This window comes from Chelonia mydas, chromosome 11 (genome assembly GCF_015237465.2).
Source record: "Chelonia mydas isolate rCheMyd1 chromosome 11, rCheMyd1.pri.v2, whole genome shotgun sequence".
NCBI classification, from domain to species: Eukaryota; Metazoa; Chordata; order Testudines; family Cheloniidae; genus Chelonia; species Chelonia mydas.
Window position 1 is genome coordinate 51,103,609 of NC_051251.2, and position 18,778 is coordinate 51,122,386.

Genomic DNA, 18,778 nt, shown 5'->3' on the forward strand with positions numbered 1-18,778 from the left:
ATTCCGGTTTGGTTAATTTCTGTAGGTTTGTCTGGTCAGTTTATAATGCAAACTCTTTGGAGTAAGAACTATGTCTTGTTTAATGAGCTCTGTAAACCACCGTTTACACCGATGGCCTTGTACACAAAAAAGAATATACATAATGTGATGTTTATTCTGGAAGATTCTAGCTAATGCATCCAACGAAGTGGCTATTCACCCACGAAAGCTTTCTCCAATATGTCTGTTAGTCTATAAGGTGCCACAGGACTCTTTGCCACTTTTACAGATCCAGACTAACACGATACAAAAGACTCAACTTTCAGTTGTCAGAGTAACAGCCGTGTTAGTCTGTATTCGTAAAAAGAAAAGGAGTACTTGTGGCACCTTAGAGACTAACCAGTTTATTTGAGCATGAGCTTTCGTGAGCTACAGCTCACTTCATCGGATGGTTCACCTTTCTCCCATGAGGTGACTTTACGGTTAGTGACCAAAGCATTTAAGTAGACTAACAGATGGCACCATGATGCTATCAAAAAGGTAGACCACAACCTACCTCAGGGCGTGCACATAGGAAAAGACTCTGGCAAGGGGGAGGCAGTGAAAGCCTTTCCCCAGTCACTGCCTCCCCTCAGCAGAGTCTTTCATTACAGCAGGGAAAGGCTCTAGGAGCAGGGAGCTGCCAGAGCCTTTCCCTGCTGCCTCCCCCAGCCAATCTTTCACTGCAGCAGGGAAAGGTTCCAGCAGTTCACTGTGGTAGGGAAAAGCTACAGCAGTGGGGAGGTACTGGAGTCTTTCCCCATTGCCTCCCATATACCAGAGCATTCTCCCGGTATCCATGGTACGCCCACATCTTGAATACTGCATGCAGACGTAGTTGCCCCATCTGAAAAAAGATATTGGAATCGGAAAAGGTTCAGAAAGGGGCAACAAAAATTATTAGGGGTATGGGGAGCATGCTTCCGTATGAGGAGCAATTAATAAGACTGGGGCTTTTCAGCTTGGAAAAGAAACAACTAAGGGGGGATATGATATAGGTCTATAAAATCACGACTGGTATGGAAAAAGTAAATAAAGTGTTATTTACTCCTTCTCATAACACAAGAACTAGGGGTCACCAAATGAAATTAATAGGCAGCAGGTTCAAAACAAACAAAAGGAAGTATTTTTTCACACAACACACAGTCAACCTGTGGAACTCCTTGCCAGAGGATGTTGTGAAGGCCAAGACTATAACAGTGTTCAAAAATAACTAGGTAAGTTCATAGAGAATAGGTCCATTAATGGCTATTAGCCAGGATGGGCAGGGATGGTGTCCCTAGCCTCTGTTTGCCAGAAGCTGGGAATGGGCAACAGGAGATGGATCACTTGATGATTACCTGTTCTGTTCATTTCCTCTGGGGCACCTGGCACTGGCCACTGTCAGAAGACAGGATACTGGGCTAGATGGACCTTTGGTCTGACCCAGGATGGCCGTTCTTATGTTCTGCCATGTCTGTACTCTACTCGCCTGATTTACACAGATGTGGATTAATGTCTTCCACCTTTACACATCTTCCAAAACATAAAAGAGAAACATTGTTGTATTACATCAGATGTTGTAGACTTTTATTAATATATCCAAACATAAATACTGTATACATGAAACATGAGTAGAAAACTTTCTAATAACATTCTATTTGACACAAAACACTGACAGTGCAATTAAATTTCCTGAATTACATTTCAAATTATCACAAAATTCAGCATGAAGCATGCAAGGATCTTGTTACTTTTTGTATATTTAATTACACATCCCTTTGTTAACGAAGTGTTTGGTAAGCAGTAATCCTTTCATTGGTCCTCCATGTATTCACCTAGGATGTGTCTAAATCTAGAGCCTAATAAAGTATAAAAAAAAGTCTCAGGAGGGTTTGAACATTTTTAAATCACCAACTAACATTCAAAAAGGAAGAAGGTTTGAGCAGCTTTCTTCAGTTAGCAAATTTCACCCAGCTGAATTACAAAGAATATCATATGGTAACATGGCAAGCAGATCTGAGTTATAGAATCATTTTTCCTGAGGGCTTGTCTATTCGAGGAAATTTACCGCTATCATCATATTGGTATAATTGCAAGTATAACTCCCCGTGTTATGAGAGTGTCCACACAGGGAGTTTATACCAGAACAGTTATGCCAGTAAATTTCCCTCCCCATGTAGACAATCCCTGAAGCATCATTGCTATAAGGACAGAGAAACAAAACTTTCAATGTAAAAGCTTTAATTGGGATTTTGCATTATCTGCAAGTACCACACGACTAAAAAGCAAGCAACAAGCTGTGCAGAAACAGAACATTCATTTAAAAAATGCCAGAAACTCAGCAGGTGGCTCACTGCACCAGAGACATGTATAGTGTATATGTGTGAATACTGCCGCTCTAAAGGCTTCTGTCAACATCAGACACCAGTAAGTTCAATATTCACATCCACAAATATTCAGATTGGATTTGCTGATGTCAATGTCCCAGGCAGAATATTGATGTCAGATACAAACTGAAGTGTAAGCTGGTCTTTCTGATTAAAAACAACCCACCCCCCACCCCCAAATAGGAAACCACTTTAAAAGTTCAATTGTTCTGGAGGCTACTAAAAATATTTGTTAGCACTATGGTTCTTATGTAAACCCAGTGAGACTATTCCATTAGAAATGTTTCAAATCTAACAACACAGCCAGATCTACTCAAAACATTGAATATATTCATACACACAAAAACTATTGCTGCAAATTAGCAGAGAGTGGTCCCAAACCCAGCATTCATTCTCTGTTATTGACACACTAATGTGGAAACCAAGACTGTTTATCAGTATTAAGTACATGTTCAAAGGCTTTTTCGGACCTTTTCTGAAAGCTGAGCAACAACATAGTGAGAGTTAAGAGCATGAAGCAGCTAGTTACAAAAAAAATGTAGACAATTTACCTTTCTGTGGATGTCTCATTTTATATGGCGCAAACATTCACTGAGTAACACTCTCTGGAATCAATTATTGCAGAGAAGATTTTACGAGTCAATAATCTATTTGATGCATATAACTCTTACTATCACTTACAAAATTGCATGCATCAGGACTGAGTTAGACCCCTTAGTATTTCTGAACAGTGAGGCAATATCATAAACAAATGCAAACTAAGTAGTGAATGTTCCTCCAATTTTAATGAGATTTTGTACCATGTGAATTTTACATTTCCAATAAAGATGAAGGTTTTTCCACCACAAAACCGAACAATGGTGTAATCAGGGTATGATACATTATCAAACAGGCTTGGCAGAATTCAAATTTTTTTTTTTTTTTTGGGTGGTAAATTCAATGGTCAGTATGGATTTTATTTTTAACCTTCCCGCCCCTCCCCAATTTTAAATAAATTTTCACCATTTCGCAGCAATGCTGCAGGGGGATCCCTACACAGCCACGACAGCAGGGCTGCAGAGGACTCCTTGCAAAGCTGGAGATACCGGATTCCTGCAAGGAGCCTGGGAAGCTGTGCTTGCTAACTATTACCTATGGATATTTTTTTCGTCGATTTCAATGTGCCCAGTGAAATAGACATTTACCAATGATGACTAATGATTTAAACTGAATCCTGCCATGACTAATAATAAATGTGCTATTTTGGCAACGGTTAGTATAAATTTTTTAAACTGTTCTTTTAATGTTCTACAATATCTCTGATGTAATCCAATTACATGCACAACAAAATTAGATATAAAAAATGTACACCAAAGATATAAACCTTAAATCTACATTTTCATTTTATGGTCAAATTTCTTAGAGGAATGTGACCTACATCAGAATAAAATTGCATGTATGGAGTTAAAATAGTATAGAATATCAGAAATAACTACCAAAATCATATGGGGATAGAATATATAGGAGTTTTATAAGACTTCCTGTATGGCCCTGGGAAAGTCACTTATTCTCCCTGTGCCTCAGTTCTCCAACATGTAAAATGGGGATAATAGTACTTCCCTACCTCATTGGCATTGTGAGGTGCTCAGATACTATGGAGATGGGGTCCACATAAATACTTTAGATAGACGGACTTGAGTGAATCTAAAAGAACTGACTGCTTAACAGACAAAGGTAAAAAGATTCTAAATAGTCTCTGAACTTTTGTGAAGAAACTAAATGATTTTTATTTTATTCAATATACAGACCAAAACAGCTGGTAAATAAAAAATCAAGTCTTTCAGCTACAAAGTTTATATACATATAACATTTTTCCAGGTTGGACAGCAGTCGTTACAGATCTTCAGCTAAGCTGGTCCAAACCCAGCTAAAACTTTGATGTGAGACCTAAGGCCTAGTCTACACTTAAAGGTTTTGCTGGTATTGCTATACTGGCAAATCTCTGCTAGAGTACACATAGATTATGCTGGCAAAAAAGTACTTTCACAGATATAGTTTATATTGTTCGGTAAGCAAAATAAGCTATACCAGCAAAGGCACTTTTATGTCGGTATAACTGCATTTACACTAGGGCTTTTGCCTGTATAGAAATGTCATAAAAAACCACCACATTACACCCTTAACTGATATTGCTAAACTGGTAAGTTTCTAGTGTAGACATGGTCTAAGAAAACAAATATTATAAGCATTTTTTCTATTAACTCTACACTAAATTTTGACGAGTGTATTAACCTAACATTGAGAGAAATGGAAGCACTGTATTTTGGTTTGGTTTCTCTGAGGTCCTAACGCTACGTGGAAATATAAAATACCATGACATTTTTCCTCAAGAGTAAAGGTGTTAGCTTAGCATTCAAGCTAAATTTCAATTAGGGTACAATTATAGAATATATTCTAGGAAGCACTAAGTCCGTTAACACTGACATTGCTGCTTAAACAGGACAAGGCTATCTCTTGTTTAAGGCACTGGATTGGAACTCGGAAGATTTTAATTCAATTGTTGGTTCCACAATACACTTCCTGTGTTATGATGGGCAAGTCATTCAATTTCTCTGTACCTAAGCTCCCTATCTGTAACATGTGGATAATAATACTTTTTCCTAACAGAGATGTTGTGAGGATAAATTCATTAATCTTTGTGAGACACTCATTCAATGGGGATGAGAGCCATATAAGTATAGCCCAATGCTGAAGTCCAAAGGTGCAGCTGTTGACTGCTGTCTGACTGCTGAAGTCCAAAGGTGCAGCTGTTGTCAATTCTGCTTAACCAAGATGAAAGCCTCTCCAACCACTGGGTGGTTCCAGTTAATCGGATTCTAATATAATTTCAACCATCCTATCTAGAGTTCCCCTATCTAGGGTTCCCAAGCATTTCAAGTGGATACAATACTATTCTTCACTTCCTATGCTAAGATACTGTTGAGCATTGCTGTGTGCAGTTGGACAGCAGCTGATACTACCTGAGACAGGGCTGCATTTCTTTGTCATTCCCATATTCATAAAGCACATTAGAATCCTTTAAAGTCAGAGGGGTTATTAGTTATTTATAAATACAAGGTATTTCTATGGGAAAACAACATGAGACCAAACACTTATCCATCTGTCATTTAAGAAACTAGCCTTTCCATTTTGTTAGCATTAAGGCTAAAATATTTTGTGACTTTTTGCGACCAGCTTGCTTTTGAATAAGTATACTCTTTAAGGCTTCTTTGTATTAAGTTTATGCATTTCATGAAGTTTTAGATACTCAGTTAGCTCTATTAGTCTTGTGTTTATATATATTTCTTTTTCACAACTTAATCTCTTTCAATTACAAAGCATTTTGTTCTGGTCCTTGGTTGCCTCATCAAGAATGTATACAGGTTTTTAAACATCATCAACTTAAATTCTGTATTTTTCAGATACTAAACTACCTAAGAACACTTTTTTAAGGCTTGAGTAGAAACTGTAAAGGAAACAGATTACTTCGCAATAGCTGAGATTTATTTTAACATTATAATACCGCTTTGGAACTGATTACTCAAAGTCATACTGTAATCAGTCATCAAGACCTCTCAAAACGTGCACTGGAACCACATCAGGTGTCATCTCTCTTTGAAATTTAATGGCTTGGGATGGGCTGAGAATTACACTTCATAGTACGTTACCCTGCTCTTTAAAGAGGAGATTGTTTAAAACTGAAGGGAAAGCTTTTTCTAGTGCTCTTAATTCTGTTTCCTAATCAAAATACAGAAGCTAGCTGTGCTGAAGAAGAGCTTCAAAAGAGACGGGGAGGGGGCGTAAGAGGCAATGCTCTTTAAATCAATGCCTTCCTAGCCATGTTGTTTTTGTACGACCTCTTTTTTGTATTTCATGATAAAAGGTACATTGGAAATTGATTAAGGCCTGCACCCTAACAGTCATGTGCTGCAATCCATGTTAAGATTCACAAGCGCAGTTGGAAGGCTGCATTCCTCTCCGAGCACCCTGTTAACACAAACACCTGGGCGAAGGACAGGAAATGCAGACACACGCGACCTGTATAAGGGCTTGTCTACACTCACAGTGCGGGAGCTGCGCCACAAGAGGACGAGTGAAGATGCTACCTGCGCTGGGAGAGCTTCTCCCATGGCACAGGAGGTACGCCACGTCCCCAAGAGGGGGAGCCATGTCCACCGGACGCCCTTTGACCTAGCGCCGTCTACACCGGGGGTTAGGTCAGTATAACTATGTGGCTGAGGGGTGCCTGCCACATAGTTGCCATAGGAACGGAGCCGCGTGACCCGCAGCAACAGGCGTGCCGGGGCACCAGCCCAGGCTCTCGCTGCCGGCCCTGACAGCGTCCCGACGCGAGCTGCGTGCTCACCCCACTTGCCCGCCTCCAGGCCCCGCCCCTCGCCTCTGCAGCCTGATTCTGTCGCGCATTAGTGACGTCACTCGGAAATGCCGACTCCGGCCTGGAATGACAACGGGAACAGCAAGAAAGGCTCTGCGCATGCGCTCACTACAGTTTCTTGCCCCTCTTACATTCTCCCTCAGGAAGGGGAGGAGCGAAGCGCCGTGTGCTCCAGCCGACGGCGCTCCTCTGTGACCTCACGAAGATCACTGAGAGTTTCCTGTTCCCATGTAAACTATGGGCGGAAGTGCTCTAAATGCTATGCAATGCGCTTGAAAGGAACGGGCGTAATGGCCTTCCTTGCCCATAGATAAGATGGCAGGGAGCCAATGGAGGAACGTCTACGAGAGAGTTCCGGGGAGTGCACGGCCAGAGCGGTGGCGGCGCTCGCTGGGGGCGGGGCAAGGGTGAGAGGTCGAAGGTGGAAGGTCTCGCAGCGGGAAGATGGTGGCGCAGCAGCCGCTCCGCGTGGTGCGCTGCGGAGGCAGCACGTTGAGCGGCGCCAGAGCGGCGTTCTCCGCCGATGCCAAGTGAGTGGGGCGAATCGGGGGAGGGGAATGTGGATCGGGGGCGGGCATTGCTGAGCTCCTTCGCCACGGTCAATGGAGCCCGCTCCGCGGGGCGCGACACGGCCCAGGAGCCGTTGGTGAGCCCCGCTGGCCTTGCGGAGCCGCCCGTGTAACGCTGCAGGCGGGGCGGTACCAGCGCTGTGGGCGCGAAGCCTGCTGCTCCGTCCGCCCAGCGCTGCCGCGGTCCGGCCCCGGGCGCAACCCGAACGGCCCGAGGGAGGCGCCGCCGCTTCCTGCAACCCGCAACTCGGGACAGCGAGTCGGGCTCGAGGAGCCGTCGCCAAACCCCAGGGCCTCGGGGGTGGGAGCCAGGCTGGGGTCCTGAGCTCCGGGCAGACCCGCCGTGCCAGGGTTCTGCGGGCCAAGTTCTGCTTCATGAGAAATTTCCAAAACGTGGGATTCAGGCTAGTTGGGAATAAAGCCAAATTTTGAAATACTGAAATTTCTCAGATGGCAACTCAGCCACCGGCTGGTCACCTTCTCTATCCTCAGCGCGTGTGGTGGGAAGGGAAAGATGAGGAGGAACTAGGAAGGCTGCAGTTGGCTTGGCTGCCTAAGAGATGTAGGAGTAATACAGGGGCCCTGGGAAGGGATAGCAGGGGGTATATAGCAGGAACTTGCTCTTGTCTAATATCTGCACTCAGAGACTTTCAAAGCACTTGTAAAAGGTAGTGGGGAAAGATACTCCAAAATAGCACATCAGGGTAAAGCATTAGACTGATGGGGGTAAAAAGTAATTAAATCTTTCCATTACTGGTGGAAAACTGGAGGTGGCCTGTTGGTGCATGGCTTGACCTGGCTCGGGATGACTGGTGCATAAATAGTGTGTGGATAACTTTGAATGTACAAAAAGAAAAGGACTACTTGTGGCACCTCTTGTTCATATTTCAACCTATTCATGATGACACCATTAGCCATCACCTTCAGCCGCCAACTAAAACCTCTTCAGCGCATCATCAAGGATCTACAACCTATCTTGAAGGACGACCCATCACTCTCATAGATCTTGGGAGACAGGCCAGTCCTTGCTGACAGCCCCCCAACCTGAAGCAAATACTCACCAGCAACCACACACCAGAGCCACTAACCCAGGAACCTATCCTTGCAACAAAGCCCGTTGCCAGTTGTGTCCACATATCTATTCAGGGGATACCATCATAGGGCCTGATCACATCAGCCACACTATCGGAGGCTCGTTCACCTCCACATCCACCAATGTGCTATATGCCATCATGTGCCAGCAATGCCCTTCTGCCATGTACATTGGGCAAACTGGATAGTCTCTACGTAAAAGAATAAACGGACACAAATCAGATGTCAAGAATTATAACATTCAAAAACCAGTCGGAGAACACTTCAATCTCTCTGGTCACTCGATTTCTGATCTCAAAGTGACTATCTTTCAACAAAAAAACTTTGAAAACAGACTCCAACGAGAGACTGCTGAATTGGAATTAATTTGCAAATTGGATACAATTAACTTAGGCTTGAATAGAGACTGGGAGTGGATGGGTCATTACACAAAGTAAAATTATTTCCCCATGTTTGTTCTCCCCCCACTGTTAACTGCTGGAAATTGCCCCCCCTTGATTATCACTACAAAATGTCCCCCCCCCGCTCTCCTGCTGGTAGTAGCTCACCTTAAGCAATCACGCTGGTTACAGTGTGTATGGTAACACCCATTGTTTCATGTTCTCTTTGTATATAAATCTCCCCGCTGTATTTTCCACTGAATGCATCTGATGATGTGAGCTGTAGCTCTCGAAAGCTTATGCTCAAATAAATTTGTTAGTCTCTGAGGTGCCACAAGTACTCCTTTTCTTTTTGCGAATACAGACTAACACGGCTGCTACTCTGAAACATGTTTGAATGTACAGTAACTCCTCGCTTAACGTTGTAGTTATGTTCCTGAAAGATGCTACTTTAAGCAAAACGATGTTAAGCAAATCCAGTTTCCCCACAAGAATTAATGCAAACGGGTGGGTTAGGTTCCAGGGAAATTTTTTTTTCACCAGACAAGACATATATGCGTATATATATAACACACAGTATAAGTTTCTTAAACAATTTAATACTGTACACAGCAATGATGATTGTGAAGCTTGGTTGAGGTGGTGAAGACAGAGGGTGGAAGAGGATGGAATATTTCCCAGGGAATGCCTTACTGCTAAATGATGAACTAGCGCTTGGCCGAGGTTGTTAATGTGGCCGCACACTCTGCAAGGTAGCAGGAATGGAGGGAGGGGAGACACCATGGCAGAGAGAAACAGAGATAAACACCGTGTGTGTGTGTGTGTGTGTGTGTGTGTGTGAGAGAGAGAGAGACGCGCATTGCCCCTTTAAGTAGACTGACCCTGCTCTAAGTACATTGCCTTTTTAAGTAGCTCAGCAAGTTGAGACAGCATCTGTTGCCAGCAAGTTCCCTCAGCCCTGTCGTGTCCCTCCCCTCCTGCCTTTCCCTCCCCCCCCCCGTGGAAATGGGGTAAAGGAATTGGGGAGGGGGAACACCCTGACATTAGCACCCCTCTTTTCTCCTCAAGCAAGCAGGAAGCTCCCAGGACCAGCTCCAAGGCAGAGGGCAGGAGCAGCACACGGCAGTGGGGGGAGGGACAGCTGAACTGCCCAGCGGGGCTGTGCTACCTCACAGGGAACTTTGGGGGGTTGATATGGGGGCTGCCGGTCCACCCTGGTTCCAAGCCCCCACCAGCTATCTCCAATGGGCTGCTCTTTCTGCAAGCAGTGGACAAAGCAGGCGTCTGCCAAAAGTTATAAGGGAGCATTACATAACTTTAAATAAGCATGTTCTCTAATAGATCAGCAGCAAAACAGCGTTAACCGGGATGACTTTAAGTGAGAAGTTACTGTATCTGTTTTTTAACTTATGTTTGACAAAGGGTCTGTCTACATTACAGTGGCACAGCTCCAGCACTGCAGCTGTGCTGCTGTAGCATAGGCGCTTCCTGCATTAATGGAAGGAGTTTTTCCATCAGCATAGATAATCCGCCTCTCCAAGAGGGGGTAGCTAGGTCAGTGGAAGAATTCTTTTGACCTAGCTGCATCTACAATGAGGGTTAGGTTGACCTAATTATGTCTCACGGTTGTTCACAGCCCTGAGCAATATAGCTAGATTGACCTCCGTTTTAGGTGTAGACCAGGCCTTCCACACAGAATGTGAGAATGCTGTCTGACATGCTCATTCTCCCTGATCCCCCTCCTCCTGGACTGTCACCACCACCACTACGCTATCCTAATACTCTTTGTTGTTTTTTTAAATCCCCCAAAGGATGGAATTTGAGTACTAAGGATGCTTTCCCTTTTATTCTATCCCCCAAAAGGTTCTTGTGGGTTGCAGCAAGCTTATCGCCAATGGAGGAGACTGAATATATTTCTATTTGAAGTCAGTCACACCTAGTCTGTGGTACAAAAAATGTTTAAACGTGGTTGTGGGCAAATAATTGTATACTATATTGTTGTTCTTGCCTGGGCGTTTAAGAAAATTATTGCCATATTGGAGACCAATTGCACAACTAAAAGTGCCTATTTTCTAATGTAACTTTTGTTGATATTGTGTCCAGGACAATGTTTTTGACACGCAATAGAGAATTGTTTTGCAACCTTAGTTCTATATCCAGGTTGGCCCATCCACAATACAAAAAAGTGATAAATTGGACACTTTTCTAGCCAGTAGTGTGTTGGCATAATTAGTTGTAGGCTTTATCTACATGGAAGAATTTTGGTGTAGTAAATAATGCTGTTAGCCCCTACCGTGCCATACATCATGCAGACATTTTGCAGGTATGCTTTATGCCATTTCTTAGCCGTGCTGTGAACAGCTGTAAATAATATTTGTTCTTAGCCCATGCTAGGTTGTCCTATCACAAGACCCCTCCTGAGGGGTAGAAAGGCTGTGTGTCTTTTAATAGTTTTTGGCCTGCATTTTTCCAGAATTTTTAAGTCATTTTAAGCAAACTCAGCTGAGCTAACAAAATGGAAAAACATCCTTTTTGCCTTTTGAGACCTGGCTGCAGTGCTGTGTAGGCAAGAGTCAGTAATGAACTAGCTCATGTGCATCAGCAACTCCGCTCACCACTTTTCCACAGTGAGCAATTAACTTGCATTTCTGTATCTGGATGTGCGGATAACTGCAAGTGAAATAGGAGTGAATGTGGGGACGCTGTAACATGTGAGTTGCCTGCAGTCAATATTGATGTTTGAATTACCGAAAGGTTAATTCTCCAGAGCAGATGAGCCATGGTGTAGATGAGGCTTTAACCTAAGTGTTGAAATTATTATTTTTTATGCAGGATGTTGTCATGATACTAACTTAACCATAAATTCCTTTATTAAATCCAAAGTCTGAGTTATATTTATACAGTTGCTCTAAATATGCTTCAAAATCATAAATAATAAGCAATTTACTACATCCAAACAGTAACAAAACCTTTACAGGTTTCAGAGTAGCAGCCGTGTTAGTCTGTATTCGCAAAAAGAAAAGGAGTACTTGTGGCACCTTAGAGACTAACAAATTTATTTGAGCATAAGCTTTCATGAGCTACAGCTCACTTCATCGGATGCATAAAGTGGAAAATACAGTGAGGAGATTTATATACACACAGACCATGAAAAAATGCGTGTTTATCATACATATTGTAAGGAGAGCGATCACTTAAGATGAGCTGTTACCAGCAGGAGAGTGGGGTGGGGGGAGAGAAAACCTTTTGAAATGATAATCAAGGTGGGCCATTTCCAGCACATTTCCAGGAGTTAACAAGAACGTCTGAGGAACAGTGGGGGGGAATAAACAAGGGGAAATAGTTTTACTTTGTATAATGACTCAACAACTCCTAGTCTCTATTCAAGCCTAAGTTAATTGTATCCAATTTGCAAATTAATTCCAATTCGGCAGTCTCTCGTTGGAGTCTGTTTTTGAAGTTTTTTTTGTTGAAGGATAGTCACTTTTAGATCAGAAATCGAGTGACCAGAGAGATTAAAGTGTTCTCCGACTGGTTTATGAATGTTATAATTCTTGACATCTGATTTGTGTCCATTTATTCTTTTATGTAGAGACTGTCCAGTTTGCCCAATGTACATGGCAGAAGGGCATTGCTGGCACATGATGGCATATATCACATTGGTAGATGTGCAGGTGAACAAGCCTCTGATAGTGTGGCTGATGTGATTAGGCCCTATGATAGTGTCCCCTGAATAGATATGTTGACACAGTTGGCAATGGGCTTTGTTGCAAGGATAGGTTCCTGGGTTAGTGGCTCTGGTGTGTGGTTGCTGGTGAGTATTTGCTTCAGGTTGGGGGCTGTCTGTAGGCAAGGGCTGGTCTGTCTCCCAAGATTTGTGAGAGTGATGGGTCGTCCTTCAGGATAGGTTGTAGATCCTTGGTAATGCTTTGGAGAGGTTTTAGTTGGGGGCTGAAGGTGAGGGCTAGTGGCGTTCTGTTATTTTCTTTGTTAGGCCTGTCCTGTAGTAGGTGACTTCTGGGTACTCTTCTGGCTCTGTCAATCTGTTTCTTCACTTCAGCAGATGGGTATTGTAGTTGTAAGAATGCTTGATAGAGATCTTGTAGGTGTTTGTCTCTGTCTGAGGGGTTGGAGCAAATGCGGTTGTATCGTAGAGCTTGGCTGTGGACAATAGATCGTGTGGTGTGGTCTGGGTGAAAGCTGGAGGCATGTAGGTAGGAATAGCGGTCAGTAGGTTTCCAGTATAGGGTGGTGTTTATGTGACCATCGTTTATTAGTACTGTAGTGTCCAGGAAGTGGATCTCTTGTGTGGACAGGTCCAGGCTGAGGTTGATGGTGGGATGGAAATTGTTGAAATCATGGTGGAATTCCTCAAGGGCTTCTTTTCCATGGGTCCAGATGATGAAGATGTCATCAATATAGCGCAAGTAGAGTAGGGGCATTAGGGGATGAGAGCTGAGGAAGCCATAAAAATGTTGGCATACTGTGGGGCCATGCGGGTACCCATAGCAGTGCCGCTGATTTGAAGGTATACATTGTCCCCGAATGTGAAATAGTTATGGGTGAGGACAAAGTCACAAAGTTCAGCCACCAGGTTTGCCGTGACATTATCGGGGATAGTGTTCCTGACGGCTTGTAGTCCATCTTTGTGTGGAATGTTGGTGTAGAGGGCTCCTGCATCCATAGTGGCCAGGATGGTGTTTTAAGGAAGATCACCAATGGATTGTAGTTTCCTCAGGAAGTCAGTGGTGTCTCGAAGATAGCTGGGAGTGCTGGTAGTGTAGGGCCTGAGGAGAGAGTCTACATAGCCAGACAATCCTGCTCTCAGGGTGCCAATGCCTGAGATGATGGGGCGCCCAGGATTTCCAGGTTTATGGATCTTGGGTAGTAGATAGAATACCCCAGGTCGGGGTTCCAGGGGTGCGTCTGTGCGGATTTGTTCTTGTGCTTTTTCAGGGAGTTTCTTGAGCAAATGCTGTAGTTTCTTTTGGTAACTCTCAGTGGGATCAGAGGGTAATGGCTTGTAGAAAGTGGTGTTGGAGAGCTGCTGAGCAGCCTCTTGTTCATATTCCGACCTATTCATGATGACAACAGCACCTCCTTTATCAGCCTTTTTGATTATGATGTCAGAGTTGTTTCTGAGGCTGTGGATGGCATTGTGTTCTGCAAGGCTGAGGTTATGGGGCAAGTGATGCTGCTTTTCCACAATTTCAGCCCGTGCACGTCGGCGGAAGCACTCTATGTAGAAGTCCAGTCTGCTGTTTCGACCTTCAAGAGGAGTCTACCTAGAATCCTTCTTTTTGTAGTGTTGGTAGGAAGGTCTCTGTGGGTTAGTATGTTGTTCAGAGGAGTGTTGGATATATTCCTTGAGTCGGAGTCGTCGAAAATAGGATTCTAGGTCACCACAGAACTGTATCATGTTCGTGGGGGTGGAGGGGCAGAAGAAGAGGCCCCGAGATAGAACAGATTCTTCTGCTGGGCTAAGAGTATAGTTGGATAGATTAACAATATTGCTGGGTGGGTCGAGGGAACCATTGCTGTGGCCTCTTGTGGCATGTAGTAGTTTAGATAATTTAGTGTCCTTTTTCTTTTGTAGAGAAGCAAGTGTGTGTTGTAAATGGCTTGTCTAGTTTTAGTAAAGTCCAGCCACGAGGAAGTTTGTGTGGAAGTTGGTTTATAAGCATTTGATCAAGATACTGACAAACATGTTAAACCCAAGGGTGCTTAGGCCCATATTAGTCAGCTCCAACGTGGTCAGGCAGGTGTTAGCAATGAACCCTTTAAAAGTTTACTTTTTATACCCTTTGACAAACAAGTGATGTCATTGCCAATTACTGACTTCAGCTAAATACCAATTTGAAATACTTCTCCCTTAATCCAGATAAGATTTACAACTTCCTTTTATCCCCAAGGCCTATCCTCCCTATCTCTACCCTCCTTCTTGCTGACCAACAGGTTTTCCATTGCACCTGGGTTCACATAGGCTTTACTTTTAAGATAACATTGGTATGTGGAGGTCCATGTTGCCTCGTAAAACAGATTCTTTCTGTCCTATTTAAAACCATTTGCTGTCACCCCTGTTGATCAGGGGCTTTTTTTTTTTAATAAACCTTCCCTTATCTCATTAATTTAGTCTTTAAACCAGATATGCTCCATACTCCATTCCTTCTGTCCTACTTGCTAGTCAGAGTCTTGCTTTACAACATGCACATTTCCTTAACCAGATTAAAAGTTAACTTTTAATTTCATATTTTTTCTACAGTAGGGTATATACTGTGGGGTAGGGAAATGCTAAAGCAGGGTTCTCTATCCTATTTTGTGTGTCTACACAGACCATGTTATAACAGGTTTTGTCCATAACCATATTTAAGCAGAGCTATTTTGCAGTGTAGTTGTGGGACTCCATTCCAGAACCATTCTTCTCTCCACCCTCCTTAGTTGAGTATGCTGCCTTTGGCTGCCAATAATCAAGGGCTGGAGATCAAAACATAATCGTAAACATGTAGGCACATGTTGTTTTAAACTTGTCTGTTTCACTAATTTTCCTATTTTTAGTGTGACGTGAACATTTAATTGTTAGTATTCTGGGCTGCAAAAAACCAAAAAGGGTTGTGGGGGCTAAGGAGAGATTTAAGAGACTTGTTTCAGAAGCGAGGGATGGAACAGCATAAGTGAAATAGTCTTCTGCAGCTGTGAAGAGCGGCATGAAGGTGTGTAGAGAGTAGATAAACAGAAGAGTGGCGTGCATGGCTTTGAACAACAGTAGAGCCATTTTGAATTGGAGCTGGAGATAACTAAGGAACCAGTGAAGTGTCAAAGGAAAATTCATGGAGCATGAGAGTAGGTTAGCTGCAGTATGCTGAAGTTTCACAGGGAACCTAAGGGTGCCCTCCCTCCGATGCTTATCATAAACTCTCATTTTTGTTTTGGGTTTTTTTTTGTGTGTGTGTTTTTTTTATTTTTTTTTTTTATTTTTTATTTTTTTTAATCTATAAAATAGGAGTGCTGAGAAAGTGCTTGAGTCTTAGGGCAGGTCTAGACTCCAGCCAAGATCGACGCTCTGAGATCGATGCACCAGCGGTCGTTTTAGCGGGTCTAGTGAAGACCCGCCAAATCGACAGCAGATCGCTCTCCAGTCGATCCCTGTACTCTACCCCCGAAGAGAAGAGTAAGGTAAGTCGACTGGAGAGTTTCTCCCATTGACCCCCCCTGCGGTGTAGATCCTGCGGTAACTCGATCTAAGGTACATTGACTCCAGCTACGTTATTCACGTAGCTGTAGTTGCGTAGCGTAGGTCGACTTGCCGCGGTAGTGTAGACATAGCCTTTGGAACTTGAGGTTTGGAAAAAATTAGCTGATCTTTATTGTTTGGCCAAGAGTGAGAGCAAGCATTTCCAGGCACAGTCCTATAAATGTAGCAGATACTGATGTTATCAAAGGGGGAGATAGATATTTTATATGTAGTTTGGAGCGGTGTAAGTAGCATCATGCATGTTTTATCTGTTCTGCTGATCTGTACAGGCCTTTATTTTTCAAGGTGATCAAGCCAGCAGCACCTTTAACAAGAACTAAAATATATGAGTAATTTTCCTGCCTTTGTAACTGCATGTTAACGTCTGATATACTTGTTTATTCTTCCATTACATGTAATGGTGAAGTAAGTAAATCTGTACAATAGAAAACAAAGTTCCAAATATGGAGTACTCTCTTTGGTGATGGCCTAAATGTTTCATGTTTAGTACTTTGTAGATTCAAAGTAGTTGTTACTCTTGACAAAAATTAAGTGTAAATCTTTATCCAGAATTCTCAGTTGCCCTATTATATTAACTTTTTGTTTCATCATCTTTTCAGGTACCTTTTATGTGCCTCAGGAGACTATGTGAAAGTGTACAGCACAGCTACAGAAGAATGTGTACACATCCTGCAGGGTCACACAAACCTGGTGACAGGAATTCAACTTAACCCCCAAAACCACATGCAGGTTGGTTAAATCTTTGTAATCGTGAGTCCTGTCCAGCTAGGCATTTGGTTCTTTCCTGATTTAGTTAAGGAAACGGTACTTGACTTTGGCAGTACAGGACACACAATCATGTGTTTTTTGGCGTGGCTGGAAAGTGAGAGAAGGCTGGAAATAATTATTTCTTATAACGACTACTGAATTAGCTTCTGTTTACTTAGACTGAAATAGCAATTACCCATATTAGTTTATGAATTTGTTGCTGTAAACCATCAGATTAGTCTAATTTACGGAGTGGGAAGCTTTTCTAAAAGTAGGGGTGGACAGATTTTGTGTCTCAGGTCACTTTAAAAAATGCTATAGTGGAACAATCCAACAATGGTTCCTTTAATCTAGTATTTGTCTGTCTTTGACAATTGCCAATACTAGGCTCTTCAGCAGTAGGACATGTAGGACCTGATTGATCAGTGCCTTGTGGCCCGCTCTGTGCCAGCTATATGGGGAAAAGAGTCACAAAGCAGCTATAAGGGATACCCTGGTGTAGGAGACAAGCCAGGGTTATGTCTGGAGTAGGAGCAGGCATGGCTAAATCCCAGCTATTTCCCAGAGGGTATGATAATCAGTACATGGCTTTAGGGATTTCCTAATCAACCTCTCAAGTGTCAGGCTCTGCATTGGCACAGGAATGAGTGGCCCATAGCACTTACAGTGAATCCAACTGTGCAGCTATACTGTGGAGAAACTTATTCCTGATCTCAGCTGGTGTTTGTATTATGCCCTTATGCATAAATATTGGTAACTCTAATAACTTTTGTCTTCATTACACATGCCTCTCCCCAATATGAACACACCTACCTACTGTAACTGTAGAGCAGTGGTTCCCAAAATGGGGTTTGTGAAACATTACAAGGCATTCTCGGGGAGGGGGTGATTCCCTAATGGTGGACAGAGCTGTCCCTAGGGACCCCAGGCAGCACAGGGCCAACAGCACGGAGCCCCTGAACTTCCAAGAGCTAAGCAAATCAAAGCAAGCATATCTATCACTGAGGAGATTTAAACTTCAAGACTCCTTGTAAGAAATGGAAAGGGAGGTGGATATTTTTTGCTGTTTTTAAAATGAAATAGGCAGCTAGTATTGTTTTTAAAACTATTATGAAGAACAAGTTTAAGCTTTGTTGTAAGGTGCGTTGTCCTGAGCAGTCCAGGCAAACCTGAATTCTTGTGTAGGAGGAACTCTGTGAGCTGGCTTCTTAAATACCTTTATGCTGTTTCACATCTGATACTCCTTGATGAAACATAGGAGCCTTGTCTTATTTCACGCTTATTCAAAGTGATACAAGCTACGAAAATGAGATCTTGGAACAGTGTTTCCGTTTTCATAATGTAATAATACTGTAATCATTAATAATAATAATAAATAGTGTGTAATAAGCATGTCATAAAAACAAATTTTATATTTCCAAGATCACTGCTTTTATAATTTATACACAGATAAAGGAGAAAATCCCTGGAAATATTCATTTTTAGGAGGGGGTTCGTGACATTTTAGTGAAAGGGGTTCACAGGTTGTTAAAGTTTGGGAACCATTGCTGTTGAGTGTGTATGATCTCTTTCAAAACACGGAAGAATATATTTGCATTAGCAACAATACCTTAAATATTTGAGCTAATTCTGACCTTTCCTTCCTACTATACTATCTGTAGCAATCAAATGATAAATTTGAGGGTACACAGTTATTCAGCTGATGGCATCATTAAGTTTTGCCTGTGCATCCTCAAAGTATGAGATTTTTATCTTGTGAGGGTTGGGAGAAACAAGTGGGGAATACTTAAATTTTCAGCTTTAACTTTGAGTTAGAATATGTATCTGAAGAAGAAAAATTGAGGTGGTTCTGAGCTGCTTCTGTTTGGCTTTTTCTGTTGCTGTGCATAAAGTCTGGGCCGACTTGTAGAAGGGGACTGAATCTATTTCCCAAAGGT

The 18,778-nt window shown here is 42.7% G+C and overlaps 1 protein-coding gene and 1 long non-coding RNA gene across 4 annotated transcripts in view; one reads left to right on the forward strand and one right to left on the reverse strand.

Moving 5' to 3' along the window:
• Window positions 1-1,565: 1,565 nt before the first annotated feature.
• On the reverse strand, window positions 1,566-6,829 carry LOC119567404. The gene is made up of 2 exons (XR_005227406.2): window positions 2,939-6,829; window positions 1,566-1,859 (listed from the first exon to the last, which is right to left on the reverse strand). It is a non-coding gene; the product is annotated as an uncharacterized LOC119567404 (long non-coding RNA).
• Window positions 6,830-6,909: 80 nt separating this feature from the next.
• The window catches only part of WDR75 (WD repeat domain 75), a 39,307-nt gene continuing 27,438 nt past the window's right edge, over window positions 6,910-18,778 (forward strand). Inside the window, exons 1-2 of one of the 3 annotated variants that reach the window (XM_007069897.4) lie at window positions 6,910-7,331; window positions 16,694-16,823. In XM_007069897.4, coding sequence (XP_007069959.2) covers window positions 7,246-7,331; window positions 16,694-16,823 — 216 coding nt within the window. In that variant the 5' untranslated portion in view covers window positions 6,910-7,245. Of the gene's footprint in view, window positions 7,332-7,435; window positions 7,775-16,693; window positions 16,824-18,778 lie in introns of those variants that run through there. The other 2 variants (XR_006285015.1, XM_043525684.1) reach the window with 2 other exon arrangements.